Source organism: Acanthopagrus latus, chromosome 8 (assembly GCF_904848185.1).
Source record: "Acanthopagrus latus isolate v.2019 chromosome 8, fAcaLat1.1, whole genome shotgun sequence".
Classification (NCBI taxonomy): Eukaryota; Metazoa; Chordata; class Actinopteri; order Spariformes; family Sparidae; genus Acanthopagrus; species Acanthopagrus latus.
Genome location: NC_051046.1, coordinates 4194550 through 4218122, shown reverse-complemented (window position 1 = coordinate 4218122; position 23573 = coordinate 4194550). Strand labels below are relative to the sequence as shown.

Here is a 23573-nt window from a genome sequence, read left to right as displayed (position 1 = left end):
GCACTCCTTGATGGCAGTGCCCCCCCAGCAGGACAACAAGCCTGCAACGCTGCTCAGAAATTACCTGAGGAACGTGGGAAAGAGCTCAAGGTGTCAACCTGACCTCCAGACTCCCCAGATCTCAATCCAACTGAGCTTCCACTGGATGCAGTCTGAGCCAAGAACAATCCATGGGGGCCCCAACATGGATGGTAGTTGGTTCTGGCGCATCCAGTAGATGCTCAACTGGATTGGGATCTGGAGAGTGAGGAGGCCAGTTTGACACCTTGGGTTCTTCGCCATGAGGGGGCGTAGTTGGTCTGAACGGTGTTTGGGTGGCTGGTGTTTGTCAAAGAGAATCCACAGAAATGACAGAAGTCAAAGTTTCCCAGCAGAACATTTGATTGTAACAAGATGATCAACGCTAACTTCACTTGTCAATTGTTTAACATTGTGGCTGAACAGTGTAGATATACATTTTAAATAAAATATGATTATATCATTTATCTTATATATAAATGAGATCAAATAAATGCAGTCGCTCTAAACAGACATACTGTTTATATTATTTTAACAGTTTTTTGTAAAGACAAACAGAAAAAGAGGGAGAGAGACTAGTGGCCCAACAGTGACACTGTACTGGCTTCTGCCAACCAAAACTGTTGGTATTCAACGACCTGTGAATGAGACTCGACTATCCTCTAAAACCAGTTACTGGTCCTAGAGTATTAATGAATAGCAACTGACAAATCTCACACTTTCTGCCTTTAATTTTTGCACCTCTATTGCACTGACCTGGTTGGACTGAGTGTCTCTCCTCTCTGGGTCTGATCACCATACAGGTCAGAGCTGTTCCACCTGAAGCTGAAGACAAGTCCCACTGTTCACCTGGAGAGAGGAGGAAGTACTTTAATATATCATGATGACCACATGCACGTGTGTGTGTGTGTGTGTGTGTGTGTGTGTGTGTGTGTGTGTGTGTGTGTGTATTCTGATTGTAACAGGAAAAAAGAAGATGTAATAACAGAACACACACACATCAAGTGGATTTCTTACACGATTATAATTTGATAATAAAGAATGACATAGCAGTCTGTGCATTTAAAGGTAAAACCAAAAGTAAACCAAATGTATTAATTGTAGTAATAGGAGTCTATCTTTTCTTATCTTATCTATCACAGGGAGTCAGTGCAGTTTAAATAACACATTAAACCAGAACTGAATACATCCTGTGCAGGCTACAATGAGGCTGCATATTGTGTGTATAAACTACTTCAGCTGCTCAAAATGACTTTCTAGATGCTGACATACTAACATACTGTTACACACAACACATGGAGCCTGTTAGCTAGCTGTGCTGTACTCTGATATTCGGCTGTAACGATGCTAGTTAACATTACACAGCACGATAATGGCGTCATGCTAACACTCTCCAACAGACACACAGGTTAGCTAACATGCAAACCTGTCTGTAAAAACACGACGAGTAAATGACTCAGACATCTTTATAAGCTCGTTACAGTGTCAGTACCCAGTTAATGTGTCCTTACTCGTTAATAAAGGCAGCTGAGCCATTGCTAACATGCTTCCCGGACCTTGAAAGTCAGCTAGCTAACATAACATAACAACTCAATTCAACTGACCAGCAAACATTAGCTAACCAGACTTCAAGGCTTTCTAAAAACATACATTTCAAAAACGTTTCATGCCGATTTTACCTAAACTACCTACATGTTTTGAGAAAGTGACCAACATTTAATTAACTGGGCATTATTCATGTAATAAACATGGCAGAGAAAAAACGGCCAAAATCACAGTGGAGTTTGGTGCGCCGAACAAAACATAATGTCGCGGATTTACGCGAATTTACCTCAACATTTAACAGTTAAATTAGATGTCTTCAGCTTCCTGTTCAAAGTTATTTCAGAAACATTTGAGGCAAAATTCTCACCGACATGAGAGGGAGACGCCTCCCTTTTAACCCGCACATTTGTAGAGCTTATTGGGCTTACAATGCATGAAGGTAGTTACTATGTAGAGCTCCCTGATATATTAAGTAAGGTCACCTGGTCTTATTACCTGAGATCAGAAGGTAATTGATCTATACAACCCCAATACAGACATGGATACACCTATACTGAGCAGGTAGCTGCACACATAAAGCAGATTCATACAGAGCTGTTTACTTACCATGTTGGTGTCCTCAGAGAAGAGCTGCTCAGATCTGAGTGAAGCTCAGTCAGCCTTTAATATAACATCAAACATTTTTGGAGGGAAATGTACTAATTTCACGCGGAACTGTGCAAGACCGCCCCTTTTGGCGCGCACCGCCTGGATTCGTCAGAAAACCTATGGGCGGGACTTATTTACCCGGATGTAACCAGAGAGTCAAAGTATCAGCAAGTATTATTTTCTAATTTCTGACCATGTCATGTTCCACACTCCAGTCCAATAGGTGGCGGTAAATGCACCTAAAAGCTGGTTGCCAAAAGCCCATAAAAGCCAATAGAAGAAGAAGAATTAATTTCTCTGGTCTTTAGTTGTTATTATATCCAATACTAACGGAATGTAATCAAGTTACATTACTTTAATATTGTAATTGGGTGAATTCAGGTCATTTGGATACCTCAGCTCAAGTGTTATTGATTTCTGATGAAAAAAAGAGAACAACTCTAGTTTGAAGTACTTCTAGTTTACTCTGCCAAGTTTATCCATTTTATTAGGGCACTAGGGGACTCCATAGAGCTCCCTAACACTTGGTCATGTGACCAAAAACCTTCTCTGATCTTCATGAAATTTGAGGGACTCCTAGGTCTCATTGATAAAACCAAGAATTAAGTTTGAGGATTTTTTTTTGCCCCAACAGGAAGTTGGCCACCCTGAAAGGCATGCACCAAATTTCAATTTTCCAACTTTTGGATGTTCAGACTCATGAGCACTTTAATGTGTTGTTTACACATTGTGGGTGGGTACAGCTGTGATCAAAGCTCAAAGGACAGTCGTAAATATTGTGTTTGCACGGGACTGACATCATCAGCGGTGCAACAGGAAGTTTTTGGTTCTTGTTTTTGTAAAGGCAATAAGTTGATCTTGTCCAGGTATACTGCTGTGTTTATATCAATTCTGATTTATATTTGGTAGATATATTTGCCTCTTCATACAACTGACTCATGATTGATTGGGGTTTTTATTTTGGTCACTTCCAGAAAACTGAAAAGGAAGGAGGAAGTATGCAGGAAATTCTGAGTGAGGGGAAGCAGCTCAACAAGGCATAAGAATATTACCAACTAATGTGGCTTATTATATTCTATAATGTAATATTAATACATTCTAAATCCATGATCAAATCTATTTGACTGTGATTAAGGCAATAAAGACATTGGAGAGCACACACACTTCGACTGATTTGTTAAAGTACAGTTGGTAAACATCAAAACACAACATTTGGACTTTGAACTGTAGATTCACCCATATCATACCACTGAAATCAATTATCCAGCATCAAATATGACATGAAAATATGTTTACACATGCTGAATAGATGTAAAAGAGAGTGAGTCAATAAACTTGCAGGGGGCAACACAAACAAATGATCTCAATCCAAGAAATCAGACAGTTTTACCATCTCAAAGCAAGGCTCCTCTTCCAGTCATAAATTATCATTATCAATAATATCAATATAGTCTGGATACAGTATCTTGTTTTTTCAGGTCACGTTCAGTTCCCGTCTTGTTTTTCTAAGGTCTTTATCCTAGTTGCTGATTTTTCAAGGCAAGTGATTTGCATAATTTGCGAGGCCGGTCTGTGACTGGTTGTCAGGGGTCATAAAAGACATCAGGTTATCCATAAACCTCCAGACAGACGGGTAGGCAGGAGCTGTTGAGTGTTGGTGATCGGAAAAGATAGACAGAAAAAACGTGCGACTTTCTTCCTTCTGGATAAACTGTGATCATGTCGTACTCTGGAGAGAGGATTAAGAAAATGCTTCCCAGGGTAAGAATCAAAATAATCAATCTGTCTTCATCAAGCATAAAAAAACAACTTTTATGTAGTGTGTAACAGTGTTTGTTTTTAATCATCTGTGTCTTTTTAAAGGAATATCTTCGCAAGCATGTGGCCCATGATATATACACTGCATTAACTCACTTCAACAGACTTGAGCCTGTGGTGGATTTATACGGTAAGAACAAAACAAAGAGCTCACAGTCTGTTCCTGAACTTGTGGAAGTTAATGAAACAGTATTTTCTTCATCTTTATTTATTTATTTATTATTATTTACAGTTTACAATGATGGAACCAAAAAGAACCTGATGAGTCTGACTGGAACCATTCCTGTCCTGTATGATGGTAAGAACGACTTTACATTTTTTATACAGTGTGCAGCTCTTTTGAAACTATCCAGAATAAGAATAGATAAAGCTCAGAACGTATGAGACAAAAAACACATTTTCCCCCTCTGTTTTTTCACACAAGACAAGACCTACAACATCCCAGTGTGCGTTTGGCTTGAAGAAACCTACCCCCTGTCTGCCCCCATCTGCTACGTCAGACCCACACGTGAGATGATGGTCCTCCGGGGAAAGTACATCTCCAGCAACGGCGAAGTCATGCTGCCCTACCTGGAGGAGTGGAAGCATGTGAGGACTGAGACGTTATCTTGTAATCTTTGACAGGACTGGATGTAAAAAAAAAAAAAAAAAAAAAAAAAAAAAAGAGACAACGACATCAGAATAGTGCGTTTTAAAGCGTCTCTTTCCTTCTATCAGGGCGAATGTGATCTGGTGAGCCTTCTGCAGGTGATGGCTGCCGTGTTTGGAGACTTCCCCCCCGTGTGCATGCAGCCTCAACCAGAGCCGACAGAACAGACCTCCTGTAAGCAACACACACACACACACACACACACACACACACACACACACACACACACACACACACAAGCTGCAAAACAACAACAACAGCAGCTCTTTGCCCTAAATACAGGCTGGTGTTGATAAGACAGATACAGGATTCATATCTGGGCCGCACCTGAACATATCTGTCCCTTCTCGAGATGTTTTATGACTTTATGACAACCATCTTAAATGAGATATATCTGTACTATTATTTATTTATTTAGTTATTTATTTATTTATTTTTTAGGTTGGCTGCAGTTCCAGAGAGAATCAGAGGTTTCCACGAGGGATGAAAGTTTGTACCTGTTCTTAGACAGAGAGGACGGTCAACCTGTCCTGCAAGAAAATGAAACCAACTGTTAGTCTTATTTTTTTTGTGGAAATTAAAAATGACTGTTTGTGTGGTGCCTGTGTTTTGTTTTGTGCACAATGTCAGATGGTATCCATTGAATAGTTTACTGTATGTTTCATTTGATTGATAATGTATCCTGTAAGTCTACTTTTTTTAACTGATAAGACTATTAATGTCCAGCAGCCTCTGATGAAAACACTTGACTGTCTTTGGCGTGAATGTACTGTGTTAAAGATGTTTTTGATGTTCGTCGTGAGAACCATAACTTCTTTGGGATCTTAATGCTTGTGTGGTGATGAAACAGAATTGCTTTACAAGCAGCTTGTTAAACTGTCCCTGAACCCAAAGCCATTTCATTTGGACTTTTGACCAGTGAAGTGAGCGGTGAGTAAATTGGAGAACATGTACACGGCCAGGTGGAGAACAATGTAGGACAGTTTACTGTGAAAGAGTGCTGCTCATTTAACTTTGACTGAAAATCTAGTGACTGCTGTTGTAAATAAAGTTCCATTTTAAACAAGTTTGTCACTGTGCTATCAACTTTCATTCGACTTACCAAAAAAACAAAAAAAAAGGTGTTTTGTATGGATACTGCTCCCTTTTATAATAATATATATATAATGGGGTGTAAACCTCGAATATCCTTTAGAAACAATTTCTCTACTTTCTCTTTGTTTTCTACTTTTATATGCTCTCAGTAGTAGAAGTTGTATGCACTTCATTATCCACCTTTAATGTCAGCTATTATTTGATTTATAAGATAAATAAAAATCACATAAAGTTATAGTTTACCTGGAGAATCATTAAAATAGAGCGGTACGTCAGCATAACTCATGAGGAGATCATGATGATGTTAGTTTTAAAAAATCAAAATGTACTACTTCTACTTCTAACTTTACTGGCCCGCGGACCACACCTTGGGCACCACTCCTCCTGCTGACGTCACACGCGGACCGGAAACAGTCAGGTGGAATGCCGGAAATTCCTTTTGTTGACTGTCGGTTATTTGTTTTTCGGCGTCTCTTTAGAACTTATCGAACAGCTCTTCTTCTCTAGCTTCCATCCTCGTGTAACACATTGAGTCTTGGCGCGTCGACAGCAGAGAGTTCGGTCGTGTTGGACTTGAGCGTTTCACACAGACACGAACCAGTGTCTCCGTCTAAGTCGGGCCCGAGGCTGGGCTAACTTTAGCCTAGCATTCACCCAAGTCCGACTAGCTAGCGTTAGCTGTCACTCCAGCTGTCTCAAAAGTCAGCTGTTCACTCGATTAACTAATTAATAAGTGCGGTTGAAACAAACACTCGAAAGCCATGGCGGTCGTCAACGAAGGAGCCCTGAAGAAAATGCTGAAGGTGAGCTCGATGTTCAGTTGCTGTAGCCAACTGTCGCTAGTTAGCTAAATGCACCGTTAGCAAACATGATACCACTAGCCTGTTGGCACATTTGCATTTCCTGGTACAGGTGATACTTAGCGAACGGCCCGTTTTAACCTCAATTATACTAGGTTGAACATTCGTTTTTGTTCAAACGATCACGAGTGACACATTTAGTTAAGATCCCTCGTGCTGATCTTTGTGTTGCGTTTCTGCTAACTAGCACAGCCATCTAGCTAGCTAACACCACCAATATGCTACCTAGAAACATGTTTTTAACCAGCATTTCTAGGATTGAATATGAATGTTTTTCATCTATTACTCTTACAACAGTGCTGCCACATGCCGATGAGAAGTATCACAACCTACAGAACAGCTGTTTGGCTGTTACTCGTTGTCTCTATGTAGAAGAAAATACCACATTGTTGAGTATTTGTGCTGCATTAGATATGAATTATGTATGCATCCCATGTTAGAGGTAGCCCACCCGTTCATACTAAAATGCACAATTTATTGAGGTTCATTCAGCCACATCTTAGATCATGCGAACTACAGGCTTACTAAGAACAACCAATCTGATTTGGTTGATAGATGGTTTCAGTCCTTAGGCATGACTTTGATGATGAGGGTGCAATTTTTCACATTCAAATTGCCAACTCTGCCTTTAAGGACCTGACATAAAACACATTTGTATATGAGCAGAAAGTGATTAAAAGACTATAAAATATGGGCAACACTAAAGTTTCTACCTTAACTAATAACTGGGTTTTTTATTTTCATTCTTAGTGTCAGTAGTTGTGTCTCAACTGTCAGTAAATTAACATTAATGAACTTTTCTCCTCTCCTCTTTTGTTGCCTGTGTCCAGCAATACAAATATAGAGATCTGACTGTTCGCGAGATAACAAATGTCATCTCCCAGTACAAGGACTTGAAGCCAGTTATGGATGCTTATGGTAAGTTAAATGAAACTGGTCGCCTGTCTTTGACTGTCTGATCTGCATAATTTATTTTAGCCTTATATGATGGTATGCTTGTTGTGCTTGACATGAGAACTTCTTGTATTTCAGTTTTTAACGATGGCTCCACAAGAGACCTGATGAGCTTGACAGGCACCGTCCCAGTGAGCTACAGAGGTAAACAATTTGTCTATAAAATGAATGAGTGTTCCTTAATATAATCTGAAGGATTGAGGCATAGGAATTATGTTTCTGTTTAGTTTAGCATATTTGCTTAGCTACTCTTTCTCTGTAGTATCTTCACTCTAGTTTTTTAAAAAAAAAAAAGCAAGATAAACTTTCAAACTTGTCATCTGTTGGTTCAAGTACAGCAAGCAGCAAATGGTCCTCGGTGTGACAGCTGAGGCAAATCAGAGAAAGAATCACTCTACATTTTGGAACAAGCATTTACCTGCAAAACAAGCTGCATCTTGCATAAACCCCAGAGTTTCTCAATTTAGGGATTTGGATTGCTAACATATATTGACTTCATGCTTGAAATTAAAACAAGCCAAGATTTTTAGACTGTTAAATGTATATTTATTTTCATTTATTTTACAGCATATCATAAATAGGGTATGCTTCAGGGAGATATCCCCAGTACTCCTAAAACAGGATACAAACAATAAGATGTCCTCTCAAAATAACCATGTTTGTCGAGTATGACTGGTGGAGTTATCATTCACAACATGCTGTCTGTTTATGTTTCCTGTAGGCAATATCTACAACATCCCGGTGTGTCTGTGGCTGCTGGACACGTATCCATACAACCCTCCCATATGTTTTGTCAAACCTACCAGTGCCATGATGATCAAAACTGGCAAGCACATCGACGCCAATGGCAAGATCTACCTGCCTTATCTGCACGAGTGGAAGCACGTAAGTATGATGAGTCAATACGTTTAATTATAGACTGTCTGTTTGTTAAGGCCGTGAAAATATGTGGAATGTGTCAAATATAAAAAAATAGATTTAAAAAGGCAGTAAATTAAAAGTTTTGTGTAATGGTGTTAAAGAAGATTTGAGATGTGACATTTTTTTAAATCTATAGAAGTTTAACTGTAGCTATGTGGAATATTTAAGATGTGGGTTCCTGTCAGTCAGTGCAAAATGGCGCAGTCATTAAGGCCATAAATGTATCTATGTCGTCAGATAATATTTCAGTGGTGGCTTACCTGTTAATAATTTATAATGTCATGTTGCATTTGATGTCTTGGTTAATAAAACTTGTCCTTCACTGTGTGTCTGACAGCCTCAGTCAGATCTGTACGGTCTGATTCAGGTGATGATTGTGGTCTTTGGAGAGGAGCCTCCCGTGTTTTCCCGCCCCACCACACAAGCTCCCTACCAGGCCTTCCAAGCAGCTGGACCCCCTAACCGTGAGTGACATGCATTCATGTTATAAGAGGGTAATCTCAGTGGCCATTGAGTCATCGAGTAAGAAAAACATGATGATTTGCAGAATGTTTTCATAGAAAGTGATGTGGTGTTAATAGAATTATTTACACACAGTATACTGAAAGGTGAAAAGGCCCATTTATATCAGTGATGAGTTTAATACTAGAAATATGTCTCTGTGATGAATAGATAAATAAATAGATACATAAGAACCATGAATACAGCTTACAAAAACATGAAAACAAATCTTTAAAAAAAGTTTGAAATACATATAACAACTGATTTTTTTTAACAATGTGTTAAGTTGAGCTGAGTTGTATATCCTAATAAATTGATAACTTTTTCTGATAGGAATTTTTTGTCAATGTGGTTTTGTTGTCATATCTTCACTAACTTTTAATTGTACCTTCAAATTTTGGCTAAACAGACACAAAATTACAAATTATGATTTTTGCAATACTAAACATTAATGCTGTTGTGTATTGGTACACTGGCCTTATTGATGCATTGTGCTGTTACGGATGCATTTATTCCCTCAAGCACCAGATGGAGCTCAGATGCCACTACAGCACACCATAGAAAAATGAAAGTGACTGTGTCCGTGTGGAAACCAAAGAGATTAAGAATAATTTCACATGTATGTCATCAGATCTGATTGTTTCACTCTCACCTCTCTGTGCCTCAGCTTCCTACATGCCTGGCATGCCGGCAGTATCATCCTACGGCCCAAATCCTAACCCAGGGTAAGATGTTTGCCAAGCGCTTCTCAACCCAGCTAAACACACATACACTGTTTCCAAACAAACCTGTCCTGGCCTGTTTGTTCTCATAGACTCTGAAGCAGCAAATCACAAAGAAGCATATTTATTCTTGATACACAGTTCAGCTGGTTCACGTACATTTATAGCTAAGAGTTAAAAATAACAAACTTTTTTTTTAATGGAAAATGTCAAGAATTAGCTCTTTGTTGATCATGTAACCATTTGCAGCGGCTACCCAGCATATCAGTACCCAGGGAGCAACTCTTATCCGGCCACAGCTGGACCGGCACACTACCCATCCCAGCCTCCAGTTTCCACAGTGGGTATGTATCACATTTCGTATCTGGGGTGCTTTTTTTTCTTCTTTCTCTTGGCTATGTTTTAAAGTTTAAAACTGGCACAGGATTCAAACGTTTTTCACACAGAATATACAGATGAAAGCTGCTCTGCTGATTAATAATTTATATCCATAACATGCAGTACGAGCAGCTGAATATGATGCATTGATCACATTATTATAAAGTATAATATTTTTTTGGCCTTTGGCTTTAGTGACAAACCCAGGGCAGCTGCAGCGAGGACAGAGCCTCTGTACAGGGGACGGCTGCTCTACCTACTGAGCTAAATGGCGCCCCTGATTGCATTATTATTGATTAAACTACTGTATAACGAATAGTTCAGAGTAGTGATGACAGTATGTATACAGCAATAGTAATGAGGAATTGTGTTCCTCATTGAAATGTAGTTACATGATGAAAATGCAAAAGGTTTCTTTAAAACCAGAAGTTAATTTGTATGGGTGGTGCTTTGTTTCTTGACACCTCATCACCAGGAACTATATCCTGTATCCTACCCTGATATTCAGGATGTGTTTATCTTCCCCCTTTCTCTCTTTTCAACCTGCAGATAAAACCTTTTTTTTTTTTTTTTAAGTCCGTTGATCTTTTACCCAAATATTGAGCCCAGACACAGAAGAATGTGTACTATTAGTAATTACTATTTTGGCTGCACGTCTCCATGCACATCTCCTTTGTGTCTTAATATTATAATACAATGATCCAAAACTCAATATTTAAATTCACCCCTAAAAAACCAAAACATTCCCTCCTTTCCATGGTCTTTAGTTGACCTTGATTTAATACATGTGACCTTTTGACTCAGACTCTCTCACCCACTGTGTGACTTCGGTGGCGCGCTGAGCTGCCAGTGAAAGGTCATTAGTGTAACTTAAACAGGGAGCATTAAAGGCCAAAGGGTGGGATGGACTTGAAGGGGGAAGGACCAGTCCCCACTCTCAGCCCTTATAGCCTACACCTCAGAAGCACACGGAGCTATATTTAGGATGGGAACAGTAACCCCCTCACAAAGACGGACCTAAGATCAGGGGGATCCATCTGCTGCCCCAACATCAGTTACCACCAGTGAAATGCTGGTCAGGGACCAGCATACAGAAGGAGCTTTAGCTGTCTCCTATATTTAGTAATCTCAACTCTGACATTTGTGGTGCTGACTCCAGACTGTACATGAGGTGGTCTTGACTCTGAAGACACCCATCAGTACTGTCTCACTTACATAATAAGCACTCTTTGAGGCTTTAGTTTGTAATGGTGTATTATTTACTGATATGTCAAATCACATTTTATTATTGTGGTCATTCTCATGTTATTGGATTGGACTGTTTTGTTCCAGTAACTAAATATAATTGTTAAAGGGTGACTCTACCAATTTTAAATATAAAAGTGTGTTTAGATGTCTTTATGAGTACTGCTGCATGTATGACAAACGTAGGATAAAGCCTTGTGTGGTTCCAGAGGAAGCTGCATGTAATCTGATTAACTGCGTCAAACGATGTTACTCAGTGGCTAAGTTGCATTGTGGGTAATGTAGGCACCAAGTTTTAAAAAGGGCAAAAAACGTTCTCTGTTTCTTCTGTTTGCTGTCTTACATTTCTTCTAAACTTCTTCCTCTTCAGGCCAGAGCAGAGATGGCACCATCGGCGAGGACACCATCCGTGCATCTCTGATTTCAGCGGTGAGTGACAAGCTTCGCTGGAGGATGAAGGAGGAGATGGACAGAGCTCAGGCGGAGCTGGATGCCCTGAAGCGAACGGAGGAGGATCTGAAGAAGGGACATCAGAAACTGGAAGAGATGGTGTCAAGGCTCGACCAGGAAGTGGTGAGAGTTTCTCCTCTTTTACAATTTTATTTCTGTCCTCTTCTGTTTTCTGTTACATTTTTTCACGATCACAAACCTGACGTGGTGGTGATCTTTGTGTTTCCACTAGACTGAGGTCGACAGAAATATCGAGCTGCTGAAGAGAAAGGACGAGGAGCTGAGTGAAGCCTTGGAGAAGATGGAGAACCAATCAGAGAACAATGACATTGACGACGTCATTGTGCCTACAGCGCCGCTGTACAAACAGATCCTGAACCTTTATGCTGAAGAAAACGCAATCGAGGACACCATCTTCTACCTGGGAGAGGCCCTGCGCAGGGGCGTCATAGACCTGGAGGTTTTCCTCAAGGTGAACATGTCAACACAGCTGCCAGTAACGCACAATATAATGTCCACACAGCCTGTGAACTCAGTCCTCCACCTGTGTCTACACAGGATGTGTTCAGGCACAGATTCCAATAGAATTGAGGCGTAAAAATATGCCTACGCTGCGATCAGATTAGAGAGAAAAACGTGTTTTAGACGACTGCTGTTTAGATGCGATATATGGTTTTATCCTTATTAACTCGCACTCTCTTTTGTTACAGCATGTACGCCTTCTGTCCAGGAAGCAGTTCCAGCTCCGTGCCCTCATGCAGAAAGCCCGCAAGACTGCCGGCCTTAGTGACCTCTACTGACCGACACCAACTACCTGGAAATCATTCATATCTTTATCACCTCTCACTCTCTTCATCCTCTCTTTTATCCCCTTTTTAACGTCTTCTCATAGAGCGCTGCCTTCATTTTAATCTTTATAATATCTGTTCTTGTGAGACAGAAATCTGAGCGGCAGCAACAGTGAGTCACAAAACATACTGGCCTCTCTTGTTTAGCACAGCGATATTTTCCAACTGTGTGTCCATCACCGTATTTTGATCAGACCAAATACTTGATTGAGGTCCCTACGCGTTAACGTTCACGACTCATTTGCGAGACATGACAGCATTAACATTACCCCCCCCCCCCCTTCCAAATATAAATAAAAAAAATCACTGTGACCTCTGTGATAACCAGCCACTGCGATTCACACAAAAACAGTGAGGTGCGAGTCTGTTGTGCGTTTGCCCTGCGTGTGGTGTGACTGGGTCGGGCACACAGCCAGTTAGTGTGTCGACCTGTATGTATTGCACTGCAGGGTGGCCCACAGGTTCTCTGCCAGAAACAAAGTCATTTGGTGAGTAAGCACAAATTGTTAGGGGCTAGTAGAGAGGGGCTTTGTAGCAAGCCCCATGTACCCACGCTGTTCATAATGAAAAGGTTAAGCTCTGATATAAATACCCGGGGCAACCTTTCAGGGAGGACCAGGGTCAGCCTCAGGATTAAATGCTGTATGAGGTGCGGGGTCGTGTTCAGTGTGGAGACAAAGTGATGCTGAATGTGGGTCTGAACTGTGTTTTTCTTGTTTGAATCTGTTAACGAGCTTCATTTTGAGCCCACCTGTCCTCACTACTATTTGTTTTCCCCTCCTTTTCTGTGTGTATGTGTGTGTGTGTGTGTCTCTTTCCACTGGTGTGAGTGAGGTTTCATTCATTGTATGTCAGCGGCTCAGGCCTCCCCTCCAGTCTGACTGCATTTAACCAATCAATCATGTACATTTTGGTTGGTTTACTCTGTACAGCGCCTCTGCTTAAGGTCGGGGCGACGGTCTCGACGTACTTTATTCTAAGGTATTACAAATGGAATTTCTGTGATTTTCTTTTCTTCACTTTTCGTTGTGCTGTACACTCACTCTCAGTCCTGCTGAGAACATTAGCTTTTCAGTCAACATGAAGGAAGATGTTGTGAATATAGCCTGAGTGTGCAGGGGTACAAAAAGGAAAGAACTATTTGTACTAATCAAAAAAAAAAGTTAACTTATGTAAAGTTTGCAGACAGGTCTCATTTAAATTAGCCTTTTACTAAATGCACTTTGAATTGTATGATAGAATATCTACTGTTATTTTTTGTTTTCTTGTTTCCAATTCAACCATAGGCCACCTGTTCTTTTATATCTGTAGATTTATGTAAATCAGTACAAATAAAAGAAATCTGATTTAACAATGTTCATCTCTTGTGTGATCATTTCATTAATATAGTTTTATTGTACAATTTAATTAAATATTTTTGTTGTTAAGTTTGTGTTTAACAGGAAAAAAAATAGCTTTTAGAGTTTTTGTGGGTCATCGAAACACAGACATTTATGATTTTTAATTATTGTTTGTGGTCGACTTGCTGGTTCACATAAAACAAATGTGCTTATTGTTACAGTTAATTAGCATTGATCTGTAATTAGGGTTCAGGGAATTGGACCTGGTTTATGTGTCGGTGTCCTGAGCACAGAAAAGCAAAATCTATTAATTGTACTCCAGTAGTACACACCACTGAAAGTACTTAACAAACATAATGAAAAAAAAATACTAGTATTCAGGTGTATATACTCACCTCGGAGCTGTCATACAGAAGCTAGTGACCACATTTGGATCTACTCTGTCCTGCGCTGACCCACAGCTGTACACTGAGGGCAGCTTAGTTAGCGCTCTGAACACACACACACACACACACACACCTACCGCCTTTTTGCTTGGTCGGATGCCAAACACAGGAAAGGACAAAGGACACGCTCGTATCAGTAACCTGGCAGATTTATTTGATGTTACGGCAAATAAAAATCAGTAACCAGCTGCCATGGCAGGTACAGTTCTTCACTGAGCAGTCAGGTGGTTGAGAGACCGTATCTAACGCTGTAACATTAATACATAAATAGATCTGAACAGTATTAACAATTATAAATAATACCATCATTGTTTCTCTTGAGTTCCACTTTTTGTTTTCCAGAGTCAGGTGGAGTAAAATAAATACAAAACCCCTTTGAGGGTATTTTAGGCTGCGCCAACACACAACAACACCTGCAGGGCAGAAACCTCCTGAGAGGATTCGTAGCCTGATCCTACGTCATGATTGTAGCTGAGTCTTTCCCATTGGCTCTCTGTTATCTCTATGCTGAGTAAAATTACGGCTAGTCACCTCGCTAACAAACCTTTTTAATTATCTCGGGTGAAGTCTTTGTCGCCTCTTGCCAGTTCTCTTGACCTTAATAGTTTTTTTTGTTCTGTCAGTGCACTTGTGGTTAGGTGTGTTTTAAAGGCTTCAATGCCAACCAGTAGATGTAGCATTGTTTTTTTCTTAAATGATAAGGTACTTTGGTATCACAGGATAATGGCCCAGTGATATTCGCAGCAGTGTTGTTATGACTGTACGTGGACAGGAAGCCCCTCCTCATAGAGAATGGAATGTCTCCATTATACTCCAAATAAAAAAATAAACAGAGATCACCAAATGGGAAAAAAAACACCCAGCTGGCAACAATCAGAGAATACACTGAATAAACACACACACACACTACAGACAAGGAGTGTAAAGCAGAAGCTACAGTGCACAATAACGTACAGTACGTGGAGTTGTATACGCTCAATTTTGCTTGCAATGGCCTTGTTTTCTTACATAGACAGGACAACAAATAATATCACCTCTCACCAACACAGGCTGAGCTCAAAGGCCTAAAGGTACGAGTTGTGTTTTCTGAGAATTCAGTCAGGATGGAAAGAGGACGGGTGGGAGGCCGCAAAGGAAAATGACACCCATGCATGAATATCTTAAGGTAAAATCTAGCCTCCACTGGTTTAGCTACAGACACTTGGCCTTGTTAGATATTCAGGAGGTTTTCATTCGCCTGTTTGGACAACAGGAAGCACAGGAGTAGGCAGTCGACCACAAGGTGTTGGGTGTGGTTTCAGCTGAGGATTCAGAGGAGGGCTTTTCACAGAGTGAGCTCCTTCTGGACTCCCCACAGGGTCTCAGCGCTCTTCACCAGCTGCTTCTCCTCATCAGGCTTCAGGGTCAAGTGGATCACATCCGTCAGACCGCTGTTGCCCAGGACGCAAGGGACGCTCAGGAAGACCTCGTCCTTCACTCCGTGCATGCCCTGCGAGATGAAGGTATCACAGAGAAGGTAATGTCAGAACATCTGAAGAAGGGACAATATGTTGGTTGAAATAATCAACAGGTTGAATTGTGAGATGAGCGGCTCTCCTCACCTTGACCAGTGTGGACACAGGGTGCACTTTGTGCAGGTTCTTGGTGATACTTTCCACCAGGTCGGCCACAGACATACCGATGGCCCAGGAGGTGTAGCCCTTCAGCTTGATAACCTCGTAGGCTCTGCGGTGAAAACACAAGATAAGAAACAAAAGATTAAAAATGAGAACGGCTTGCAGAGTTGATGAGCTGAAGAGAAAGTCAAGCTGTCCGTCTGCTGTGGTATCAGGGACTGCGTTTGCTCCCACTTTGTCATTTTTCTCTAATATCCCTCAGCAATCTTCCTGCCAGATGTTTTTGAGCCGGGAATCCAGCTGTTTGTCACCATGAGAGAAGCGTTAGTTTGACTGACGCCTGTGTCTTAGTTTAGCATGTGCACATGCTGCTGAGCTGAGCTTGATGTACGCGTGTATACTGAGAGAAAAAGGAACAGATCTGGTCCATGTAAGGTGGCTAAAGCTGTGATGAAGGTAGCGTGCCATAAACTCACATCTGTTACTGAATCTGGAAACATACGCTACAGTTTTCTACTCAGCTACTCTGAAGAGAAACTTGAACAGCAGAATACGTCTCCTTTAAAATAAAGGCCTCTCCTCTGGTGGCAGGGCAGAGAAAGAGCAGAGCACCTTGGCTGATGTTCTCTCTTTCTTTCTTTCCCTGTTGCGACATCCATTATGTGCACATAACCCTCGTCTTTGTCCTACTTTTGAAATGTTTTATTTCGTACCTAATCTTGTGCAAACATAATAAAACTATTCTTCTGTACACGGCTGACCTCTTAAACGCCTCTTCACTGGCGATAAATCAGGGTGACTGTCTGACAATGTAAGAAATGGTGCAATATCAACGTTTACAGGACGAACTGTTGCATCATCTGACTTTCAAAGAAATGACACAATTTTATTGACACGACATTATTCAGAGAGATCCAGCAAATGTGCAGTAGTGATTGGGCAACATGGACATGGAGTTATTTATAAACGGGTGAAGCTGTCTTTTCTGTAGACATATAAGCTGTAAGATAAGTGGATATTTCCTTCATGCAGACCTGGGCGTGCATGTGTATTCATGACTCTGCTGTACAGTGAAGTGGCACCTGACACAGTAGTGTTACTGTGGATCTGCCTCAGCTTGTCTTTTGGACCACAGCCCAGGTCAAATTCCTCTCCGGGGTTCGTCAGATTCACTGGATTGAATTGAGGCTGTTGGCACTTTTGGTCTTCACGTTTCACATATTACATGGTGACTGAAGGCATTAATCATAAATGGCCTGTTTTAATAAAATACAACACTTCAGGCTCTAACCTCAGTGCTGCACGTGGATGTTTGTTTGTTAAGCGGATTAAACTAACGTGGTTTGTAAGTCAATTGATTCGTACTCACCCGTCAACCACCATCTTATGAACTTCCTTCCAGTTCTCACTGTCGCCTTCAGCCCCCATCTGTGGGTTGAGGCTCTGCAGAGTAACTCCAGCAACATTGACACCGCTCCACACAGGCACTACAAGAAACAGACATATGACAACCATAAATCAAATTATAAAGCATTCATCTGACGCTTTATGTAGCTGCAGTGACAGATTTCCAACAGACCATCAAACAGGTAAAGTTGGACGACCGGGGAAATATTATTTTTAGTCAGAGCTGCATACCACTGGAGTCTCCGTGCTCTCCGACGATCCAGCCGTGGCAGCTGGACGGGTGGAGGTGGAGCTTCTCTCCCATGATGTGGCGGAAACGTGCGGAGTCCAGGTTGGTGCCAGAGCCGATGACGCGGTGACGCGGGAAGCCGCTCAGCTTCCAGGCCACGTAGGTCAGGATGTCCACTGGAGGGGTTACAGGACGAGGGGACAACTCTTAGAAACGATGACCTACAGGCGTTACTCCAGCACCCATCAACACCACTTCACACCACACCACACCTCCTCCCCCCGCCCGTCTCACCTGGGTTGGACACCACCATCAGGATGCAGTTGGGGCTGTACTTGACGATGTTTGGGATGATGAACTTGAAGATGTTGACGTTGCGCTGCACCAGGTTCAGGCGGCTCTCGCCCTCCTGCTGGCGGGCACCAGCGGTCACCACCACCACTCTGGAGTTGGCTGTCACACTGTAGTCTGGCAACAGCAGAAATATTTGGATTTAGATTTAAAAAGTGACTGAAAACTAATTTCTCAACAGTCAACAGGTTGCAGTTAGTTTTGAGCGCTCTCACCTTTGTCGGCTACAATCTTGTGTGTCTTGAGGAAGAGGGCCCCGTGCTGCAGGTCCATGGCTTCACCCTTCAGCTTGTCCTCCATCACATCAACCAGGGCCAGCTCATCACACAAGTCCTGGTTATAAACATACAAACAATGAGGGGATAAAGCTGCAGCGAGGCGCACTCGAAGCCTCTGATCTCAGTAAACAACCCCGTGATATGAAAAGGAGGAAAAACACTGTTCATCTCTGGCTTGTCTACTCAGCAGCATTGTTGGCTGTAAGACCTGTGACCTGGTTTCTCTGGTTTAGTCTCTGTTGTTCCTGAGCTGGCACAGATCCAGAGAACTTGTTGTGAAATGGGGGCAGGACAATATAAAGGAAACGTAATACTTCATCTCACGTGTTGGATAACGAGGCCGCATTCAGGGGTTTTACACTACAAGTCGATTTTGACTCAGAACACACTCATGCCTCGGAGGCTAATTTGCAAGTCTTTATAATATCAGGACTCCTGACGTTGTGGATTTGCTTACTCATTCAGGTGTATGTAAATTGGCACTGTGTAGTTCTGGGAAAAGAGATTCAAACTCAGAATTCAATCAGGTCATGATGCAGAAATATTTATCTTTTCCCTGACTGAATAAACTAAGCGGTTCTCGGAAGAAAACAAGGTCCTCATAACACTGTTTGAAGGTAGGAAGGTGGCAGGGTCCGCCACATATAAACAAAGTCGAACAGTATCAGTAGCTGTTGTCCTTTAAAGTCAGTTTGTTCATTCAGTCGTAAAATAAAGACAGTTTGTTCATTTGTTTGTTAAACGATGATAAATCAGTCAGTGAAGATAAAAAGTTTGCAACCAAAACCACGTAGTGCACCTTTAAGTTTTATAAGTTTGTACTTTTAACGGTTTATATAAAGCCCCTTACACACTCTCATGTGTGCACTTTTGTGTCTTGTACTGTAGTAACCAAGTAACTTCCCCTTAACCCTCACCCTCGTTTCAACACTACTTCCTTATACACAAACACACCAACAGACTTCATCACTTCACTTCACTTGATACCTCCTCTTCCTCCTTCAGTCTCACCTTGAGCAGGATGCTGATGGCAGAGGCCATGCCCACCATGCCGACACCCACCACCGTCACCTTGTTCCTGCTGCCAACAGGCTCCTCCTTCATCACATGGCTGATCAGCTTCTCCTTGGTGGACATCTGTGGAAAGAAAGAAGTCGTGTGAAGCGGGCGAGGGACGGACGGCGATGTACATCCAGAGCGGAGGGGAAAATGTGATGGGAAAGAGGAAAAAGTAAGTCAACAGGAGTGGAAGGAAAGAGAGAGAAAGAGGAAGGAGACTAGTGCTGCATAATGTACGAGGCAGCTTGAATGGGTTACTACCAACAAAGGAGGCGTACGTGACTTCACTCTGAACCGACAGCGACTGACTCAAACTCGGGTTTCCCTTTTCATCTCATTTGCAGAATTGAAACTGTGGCCTTCCTCTGACCTCGAAAACACGACTGCTACCAACCACATGTTCCACCTTTTCGCAGTCACATTACCGCCTTAAATGGTTCACCGAGAGAAAGTCTCGACTCGCAGCGCCTCTCTGCGTCTCCACGGCAACCACTGCCTGGGAAAGTACTGCAGGCTGTCTCCGTGCAGAACAGACCATCCCCGGCTGACGTCACACTCACACACACACACACACACAGATACACACTACTATTTGTGTTTCCTGGTTGTGGCGGCCATGTCTGAGTGCTCCAGCTTTACATCACCAGCATGACTCGGCTGATGTGCAGACGAGCACGTAGCGGATCGTCCCCACAGCGTTAATACACTGTAATACCTTCCTTGAGAGGATATTTAAGACCCTCTCCACGCTGAGTTTGCACACAATTACAGCACATATAAGTGGGCCAGTCATACCTAATATCCCTTCATCCAATTATCTCTCACTCCGAGCCGAGGTGAGCTGAAGGCTTACATACCAGGGGCTGACCCTGAACTGGGTTTTTGCGCTTTATAAGAGGGCCCTTTGTCCCCTTACGGTACAGGATTACTGTAGATGTTTGATTCTGGTCAGAGGTCCCTTTCTTTACTGTGGAAACATGCTGTACAAAATCAGCTACAGCACTACTGAAGCAGGGAGGATTACAAGGAGGATTATTAGCAGCTGAAAGAACTTCATGTGATATCGTCAGAAGGAGCGAGGGAGATGGATGTTTTGTGTCGAGCTTCCCTTGGGACTTAAAATAAGCAGCTGTTGGACACTTATGCATAATCATATTTCCCAGTACATTCTGACATTTACACGAAATGATCCGTGTGGGTTCGGTGAGGCTTTGCGGAGCTCCTCCTGATGGGGTCTCTGGTGCCACGACTTAAGTTTTTAGAATCTAGTTTTTCAGGCGCCACCCCACAGTTTCCTTTGCGTTTTTTTTTTTTTTTTTCTCGAGAATGAACATTCACCAGCAGGAAAAACTAGATTTTGTTTTCGCGGTGCTCAGGCTGCACTGGCCAGCCGAGTGTATCCAAGCAGAACCTGCCAACAGGATGCACGTCAAGAATTCATCCACACCACTGCTGTGCCAAGAACGGCATTAGTTTAATCAATCGGGGGGAGACAAAAAAACCAAGCTGCACTTTTTGGGGTAGATCCATCTTTCAAATGCCTTATAAAAGTGACATTTTCCTGCACTGGTGACATCAGCGATGGCTGCAGCACCACTCTCACTAGGATCTGCCTCCCATGGGTCAGTCAGCCTGTGAATGCACTTCATTTCCTGTGCCAAGTTCACTGTGGCCCAGTCTGTTCGATGGCTCCTCACAGGCAGCAGGGGGCATGCGCTTGTGTAACACTGCGTAATATTACTCCAATGCATCCACATGACGTAACAGAGGCCTCTGGCGACCTTTTCATCTGGTGATGTGCGATACGACCTATAGATTGTTATATATTTTAATTCGCGCGGGCTCTGTGATGTTAGTAATTTGCATTAAGTACATGTGAATAATTGATAACATCGCATTTAAAACACGAGTAGCGCTCTTGCAAGCTCACATCCTGTTGCTTCTACTTTCTGTTTTAACACAATAAAATATGATAATTAAAAAAAACATCTCACACTAACGGACCGCAGGTACAGTGAGAGTCAGTAGCCGAAGCTGCCTAAATCACAACCAATCAACATTATCGATACAGACCGTGACACGCCCCTCTCTGCCCATCCTCCTGGAAATGCGCATCAGGTTGGTGAAGTATCCCAAAACTCTTTACGCACAAACCGAACGAGGACTTCCGGGTACGTTTTGGGGGTGCTAACGCGCTAACGCTGCCCCCCTTTTGTTTTTAAAGCCGGACGGGGTTGCCTTACCTTTCAGGTTTCAGTCGAGATGTAGAAACAGCGAGCTGGAATGTGTCTGCTCCTCCTCAGTGCAGCGTTTCCGCAGAAGTGGTGCTGCGGAGGGGGAGCCGCCCGGTATTTAAAGACCGCCCCCGCGCGCAGACGCGACGTGCTTCGTGTTCGTGACGCGGTGGTTCGGTGTGTTGGCTGGCGCGCGTGTCTCCAGTCACGTCCCGGGCAGGATGCGGCAGTGGGGAGAGTGTGTGTAAGCGGTGTGTGTCACTGCTTCTTCCTCAACAATGACCTGGAGGCAACCTGATCAAAAACAACGTGTAATTTCGCTGCCACCTTGTCTTCAGAGCGCACGTGCCAGGTTTATTTTATTTTACAATAATAAAATAATGACACTGAGGGTTCACCACAACTTCATTGGCTGGACTGTGTGTGACGTAACAAAGATGTAGCTCGAGGATGATGGGGGGGAATGCACAAGATGTTCTAATGAGGCTGTTGCACCATCAACAATCACCATGATGGACCTGGATGTATATTTAATTTGAGCTTAAATTTAAAACTTTGTATAATTCATTATATATTACAGGATGTAGTCGTGTGATGAGTGTAATGATTATACTAATGGGTGTTTTCCTGTGACTCATCTAACTTGAACTCTGGGTTTAAAGTGTGTCTGATGTTAAAACACGTGCTGTTTGGTGTGATTCAGCTCAGTGGAACATTAATATACAGTGTTTTATATTTTAATCATAAACACAGACAGACAGATACAGATCCAGCAATACAGGAATTACACAGTGGCCACAGGAGATAAAGACCTAACTTAGTAGATCCCTGATGTATGAAATATGTTGACTCACATAGATTAAACGCTCATGTAAATATGTTGTGGAAGTTTAATATCAGTGTTTAAGGACAGATGATGTCTTTAACCGCCTAGTGAGTCAGTGTGATTGAGATTCTGGGATGTATAAATACAAATTTGACCCTGCTTGAAAACATTGACCCTCCACAAAATGCTGCCTCCCGTTCTATGTTTTAGCTTTATGGAGAATATAATGTGATGGACAGCAGAAGCACGTGGTCCCTCCTGGAGAGATGGAGGTTTCTGAGATGATGGCATTGTTTGTTATAGCGTCACTCTGCCAGAGCAGCAGCACCATTACTGCCCCCTGCTGTCTGCTTTAAGTCATTACAACATCCAGCTCTGTTGCTTAACCCTTCGTGTAGCAGCAAGGCCTTTGTGTGACCTCTCTGAGGAATTTCCTCATTCTGTAAGAGCAGACTCGACTGACAAAAGACCCAGGAGTTGCGTATTAGTTGCAACACAGCATCTCCATTTGTGTCATTGTTTTCTGGATTCTGGTGATCAAACTCATGCAGTCCGACTATCAGGCTGCAGATATGCTGAAGGCTGCTTTTCTTACGTGAGGTTATGTGAGAATGTTCCTGTTGGGTTATTGACCACGAGGAAAACAAAGAAACTCTTTACAGATTGGATTGAACATCATGTTCTGAATAAACCGAGGTGCTGTATTGTCGGCTACTGGACTTGTTTCACTTGTCAGTCCAGTTGACTACGATACAGCACCGAGATCTACGGTGACCTGGATGACTGAGAACCTTTATCAACATCAAGTATTGAGTGTTTGTTTAATTCATACATTGCTATAAATTACAAAATAGCATCAAAAAAGGACAACAAATTAAAGGCGTCCCACAATAGTTCAGTGTATTTTCATGATATTTCAAACTAGAGCTACTGCGTGGTGGTTATATGCCTCTACTTTAAAGAAGCCAAAGCTCCTAAGAAGCTACAATATGGTACAAAATGATATGATTTTGACTTTCAAAATCCGATCAGCTCACCCTCGAGTCCATCTGTAGGTTTGTGCTAAATATGACAAAAATCCTTCAGTGCATTTTTGAAATATTGCCCTCAAAAGATTTTTTGAGCTTGACCTTTG

At 42.2% G+C, this 23573-nt stretch overlaps 3 protein-coding genes across 3 annotated transcripts; 2 read left to right on the top strand and 1 right to left on the bottom strand.

Moving 5' to 3' along the window:
- The first annotated feature begins 3814 nt into the window (after positions 1–3814).
- Positions 3815–5744, top strand: zgc:123278 (uncharacterized protein LOC641569 homolog). The gene is made up of 6 exons (XM_037106330.1): positions 3815–3972; positions 4075–4159; positions 4262–4327; positions 4454–4617; positions 4747–4852; positions 5120–5744. Exons 1-6 carry the CDS (start codon positions 3931–3933, stop codon positions 5233–5235), a joined length of 579 nt encoding a protein of 192 aa, XP_036962225.1. The 5' UTR covers positions 3815–3930; the 3' UTR covers positions 5236–5744.
- Positions 5745–6154: 410 nt separating this feature from the next.
- Positions 6155–14010, top strand: tsg101a (tumor susceptibility 101a). The gene is made up of 10 exons (XM_037106327.1): positions 6155–6576; positions 7464–7551; positions 7666–7731; positions 8309–8472; positions 8846–8972; positions 9677–9734; positions 9981–10075; positions 11725–11927; positions 12037–12276; positions 12515–14010. The coding sequence occupies exons 1-10, from the start codon at positions 6535–6537 to the stop codon at positions 12602–12604; spliced, it is 1173 nt and encodes a 390-aa protein (XP_036962222.1). The 5' UTR covers positions 6155–6534; the 3' UTR covers positions 12605–14010.
- Positions 14011–14571: 561 nt separating this feature from the next.
- ldha (lactate dehydrogenase A4) lies at positions 14572–21777 on the bottom strand. Its single transcript, XM_037106328.1, has 8 exons — positions 21622–21777; positions 19331–19456; positions 18257–18374; positions 17985–18158; positions 17693–17866; positions 17424–17541; positions 16040–16163; positions 14572–15927 (listed from the first exon to the last, which is right to left on the bottom strand). The coding sequence occupies exons 2-8, from the start codon at positions 19454–19456 to the stop codon at positions 15763–15765; spliced, it is 999 nt and encodes a 332-aa protein (XP_036962223.1). The 5' UTR covers positions 21622–21777; the 3' UTR covers positions 14572–15762.
- Positions 21778–23573: the final 1796 nt, after the last annotated feature.